Here is a 4,458-nt window from a genome sequence, read left to right as displayed (position 1 = left end):
CACATAAAAGCCTACTTATATGAATATCAAGTTTTGAGGTAATGAACCAATTTTCATATTTAATTTAATTGACAGGGACATTAATATATGAAACCACTGATGTGGCCTTTAATTTTGACATATAGTATGATTGATGATTGGATGATTTGCTTATTCAAATCTAGGATTTCATGTTTTTCTATCACGCTTATTATACAATGCAATTACATATTTATCTAAATAAAATAAAATATGCTTATTATAACTAACAAAATATTTTAATTTAGTTACCCGTGGATTTGCACGGGTTCTAAAACTAGTTTCTCACATGGCATCAACTCGTGCAAATTCGTAGAAAACATGGTGTATATTGAATTATAACGGAGTGGGCATGATTACAAATGGGTTTTGGTGGTTAGCATGTGATATGTGCCCAAACCCATGATTCAACCATAAACGTGATAAGTATGCTGCAACTAATGATAAATGAATAAATGTTTCAAATTGATGTTAAATCGATATCTGAATACAGTGCAATTGTTTAAGCATTAAAAATACACATATTGGAACTTTGTTCACGTTGAATCAATGAAATAGGCAAATCCAACAAGAACCGGTGTAAAGATCAAGTTGACTGGAAGTCTGGGAGGGGTATCGAACCGTTGGACTAATTTTTAATATTCCAACGCAAATCTAACAACCAAATACTTCTAGCTGAATTTGCTGCATTGTATCTATCAACTTGAGTTTAATCACTGAAAAAACAAACATGTTTGCACTTGACATTTTCACAACTGGGCTGGAAATCTGTTAGGTTACTAACGGGAATTTTAAAATATTCTTAGCAGGTAAGGCGAAACGAACCAGTAATAACTCATTAAACCAGACCATGAAATGCACAGCAAATTATTCTTTCTCTCCCCTTAAAATCTAGGCTATTAGTTTGATGGTTATACATCAAAACCGGGCACATTCAGCAACCATGCCCAATCCAAATTACAAAATAAAAAGGAAAAAAAAATAGGGGCAACCATTTAATCTTACAACTTGAGGAAAACCAACTCTTCAACAGCGGGGATATCTCCAATCTTCTTCAAAGATTCCTTGCTAGGTGGTTCGTCCACTCCAATTGCCATTACAGCTTGCTTCCGTGGAGCAATCCTTCCTACACTCATGAAGCTGACGTTCACGTTCTCCTCACCCAAAACGCTCCCAACCTTTCCGATCATGCCTGGTTGATCCACCTGCCTACACAGTATAATGCTACCCTCCAAACTCACGTCTACATCAAAAGACCCAACCTTTGTCAGATGGGGAATTCCATCTTTCACCCGACCCTCGACCTTAATCTCCCCAGAATCTGATATGGCACTTGCAAATCGGGATTCCACATTAGCAATCTGGACCTGAATGAATTCCAGTGGATTCTCAGGTGAGCCATCAAGAATAACTCTCTCCTCAGTTATCCTGAGACCTCTTTGCTTAGCAGTGAAATCAGCATTAACCAAGTTCACAAAAACACTAGATATGGGCTCAATCAGACCCTTGGTTATCATGGCACGAAGAAGACGAGTGTCCAGATCATCAGGAGCCCTAGCGGTGGCATAAGTGACCTTCACTGTTTTTACACCACTCCCTCCTGCTACCAGCTGTACAGCCAATCTACCCAGTTTCTCAGCAAGATCAACGAACGGTTTCAATTCTGATAGCACCTGCAGACAAGAAAGAAACAAATAGATGTCCAACTGTCATTCCCTGCATAAAGCAAGATTAATTCATGACTCATTGTTTTATGATGTGCTCCCTAAAGTTGAGCACCAAACAAAATCCAGAATTTCAAATTTGACAATAACACTAATGGTGTAATTATCTGTATTCCCATTTTCCAATTACTCTAGTCAGATTTATCAAATCAAACTTTGACATTGCGTTAATGTGAATTTAGTTTAGACCATTTGAGTAGATAACAGCTAAAGTTATCAATAATTGAAGAAAATAGGTACCATCTTTCAAAATCGATATCTCAAACTAGTAGTACACACTTCAATAAATGAAGTTACAATGACTTTCTCAAGACAGGCGAGAGTAGCAATGGAAATAACATGAAATAATGCATACAGAAAAAAAAAAAAAAAAAAAAAAGGAAGAGTATTAATATTTTTCCTGATACCTCGGAGGGAACCATTGGTGCATTGACTGCAGTAGCTGCGAGCTCCCCTTTCAGAGCCCCGACAACAGCTTCTGCTATTTCAATAGCCACACCTTCCTGGTAATCATTTTCAAGAGCTTTAATAACAACAATAGTGACAATGGATTTAAAAGCAATGTTTGTCATATCCAAAAGTAACTCACCTGAGCTTCGGCAGTACTGGCACCAAGATGGGGTGTTGCAGTAACGAGCTCATGCAGAATCAACTTGCTGTCTTTGGCTGGAGGCTCCTCAGTGAAAACATCAAGTGCCGCCTGAAATAAAGAAATAGCACAACCATTATTTCTTTAGTATGCAGGGTTCCAATTATATACTTCTCTATTTCATTAAAGTGATCTATTAGTACTTCAAAATGGAAGTTGTACGAACCTGAGCTACAATCCCAGAATCTAGTGCCCTAACAAGAGCATCCTCGTCAATGACCCCTCCACGAGCAACATTGACTATGCGAACTCCTTTCTTCATCTTTGCAAAAGTCTCATCATTAAGCATCTTTGATGTAGCAGCTGTGAGAGGCATATGTAGAGAGATGAAATCCGCAGAGGAAATGGCCTCATCAAAGCCCACTAGCTCCACACCAATGGCCCTAGCACGGTCTGCAGGAGCATACGGGTCATGGGCAATGACATTCATACCAAGCCCCTTGGCTCGGCGAGCAACTTCAGAGCCAACTTTCCCAAATCCCAGCACAGCAAGTGTCTTCCCAACCAAGGAAACTCCAACATACTTATTCCTCTGCCATTTCCCTAGATTGCACAGGGAAACATGTTAAAGAGCAGCTAATAACAGAATCCACAACACGAAGAGTAATAATAATAATAATAAAACATTACAAGAAACAAGGTATTCTAAGAATTAACCAGTACTTCATCGCTTTAAATATTAATCAGTCACGGACAAATTTATTCATCAGGAAAAGATATTTCATCTTTTATAAGACGAAAAGCATTCAATATAAAATTTGGTTCGGTATATTCTCTTCGAGATTACCAAGAGGAGGCAAAAGCATTAACCTAAAAAGATCACGTAAAATTCAAAGTCTGCACAGAACATTTCAAATCAACTGTGTAGTTCAATAACAAGATTCAAATCTAATGGTTCCATGTATTCTCTACGAGCAAAACGCTTGAAAGAAAACAAAAGAACGATAAAACATTTCTGAAATAAAAAATCATTTTAAAATGACGCAATGCTTAATGGCAGAATTCAAACAACATTTCATATAAAACTGACGTAATATTTAAAAAACAACATTTCATATAAAGCATAGTTGAATCGCAGAATTCAAATCTAAACGATTTCCAACTCGACGAAACGCTATGAAGAGAAAACTCACCGGCTTTGACGGAAGCATCGGCCTGAGCGACGTTCCTGGCCATGGCGGCAAGAAGAGCGATCCCGTGCTCGGCGGCGGCGACGGTGTTGGCGGTGGGCGCATTGACAACGAGGCAGCCGTGTTCGGTGGCGGCGGCCAGATCCACATTATCGATTCCGACGCCGGCTCTTCCGACGACCTTGAGCCTGCCGCCGGAAGACTCGAAGACCTCGCGCGAGACCTTGGTCCCGCTACGCACGATTAGCGCATCGCAGAGTGAGATCTTGGTGCAGAGCTCCTCGGTGCTGAGATTGTATGAGCAATCAACATTGGCGAAATCCTTGAGCAGCTTCAGCCCCGCGTCGCCGAGCTTCTCAGCGACGAGAACCGTGGGTTTTGCGTCGAGCCCCGCCGATACCAGCACCACGAGCGGACGACAGGCGCCGCGGCGCGGGCGGAGCGAGATGGAGAAGGCGGAGGAGAGAGGAAGCCTCGAAGAGAGAGAAAGAGAGGGCGATGGGAAGCGAAGGGTTGGGGATGTGGCGGTGGCCATCAAATTAGGCAGAAATTGCAGTGAAAGAAAGAGAGTGGAAAGTATTGAGTCTGTTTGAGCCCGAAGGGTTTTATAACGCGATAGGGTTTATGTTCTGTTTATCAATGCTGTATTCTTTTTTTCTTTTTCTTTTTTTCTTTTTCTCCTCTTGTTATTATCAAATTGTCTTACTTAATTGTAATATTAAGATAGATGAATGAATGCGCACACCCCTTGGTTTGGTGTAAAACCACGCACACACACTTGTTGAGTGCATGTAACCACAATCCTGCAATTTGGAGGTAATATAGAAAGCAGGATCCAACGTACAGATGTTTGGAATTTACAATAAACACAACTTCTATACACCTCCACCTCCCCCTCTCTATGTCAAAATAACTTCTAATTATTTAACCAATTCTA

The 4,458-nt window shown here is 40.4% G+C and overlaps 1 protein-coding gene across 1 annotated transcript; it reads right to left on the bottom strand.

The window, feature by feature from the left end:
* Positions 1-828: 828 nt before the first annotated feature.
* On the bottom strand, positions 829-4,215 carry LOC108326322 (D-3-phosphoglycerate dehydrogenase 1, chloroplastic). The gene is made up of 5 exons (XM_017559753.2): positions 3,525-4,215; positions 2,558-2,934; positions 2,332-2,442; positions 2,150-2,245; positions 829-1,691 (listed from the first exon to the last, which is right to left on the bottom strand). The coding sequence occupies exons 1-5, from the start codon at positions 4,054-4,056 to the stop codon at positions 1,020-1,022; spliced, it is 1,788 nt and encodes a 595-aa protein (XP_017415242.2). The 5' UTR covers positions 4,057-4,215; the 3' UTR covers positions 829-1,019.
* Positions 4,216-4,458: the final 243 nt, after the last annotated feature.

This window comes from Vigna angularis, chromosome 3 (genome assembly GCF_016808095.1).
Source record: "Vigna angularis cultivar LongXiaoDou No.4 chromosome 3, ASM1680809v1, whole genome shotgun sequence".
Taxonomy (NCBI): Eukaryota; Viridiplantae; Streptophyta; class Magnoliopsida; order Fabales; family Fabaceae; genus Vigna; species Vigna angularis.
This window is presented reverse-complemented; position numbering and strand designations above follow the sequence as displayed.

Excerpts from the sequence above, each read along its gene's own strand:
- LOC108326322 (XM_017559753.2), bottom strand. The coding sequence starts at position 4,056 with ATGGCCACCGCCACATCCCCAACCCTTCGCTTCCCATCGCCCTCTCTT. Across the intron at positions 2,246-2,331 it reads CCAGTACTGCCGAAGCTCAG|GAAGGTGTGGCTATTGAAAT; the intron begins GTGAGTTACTTT and ends AATGATTACCAG. Across the intron at positions 1,692-2,149 it reads CACCAATGGTTCCCTCCGAG|GTGCTATCAGAATTGAAACC; the intron begins GTATCAGGAAAA and ends TCTTGTCTGCAG.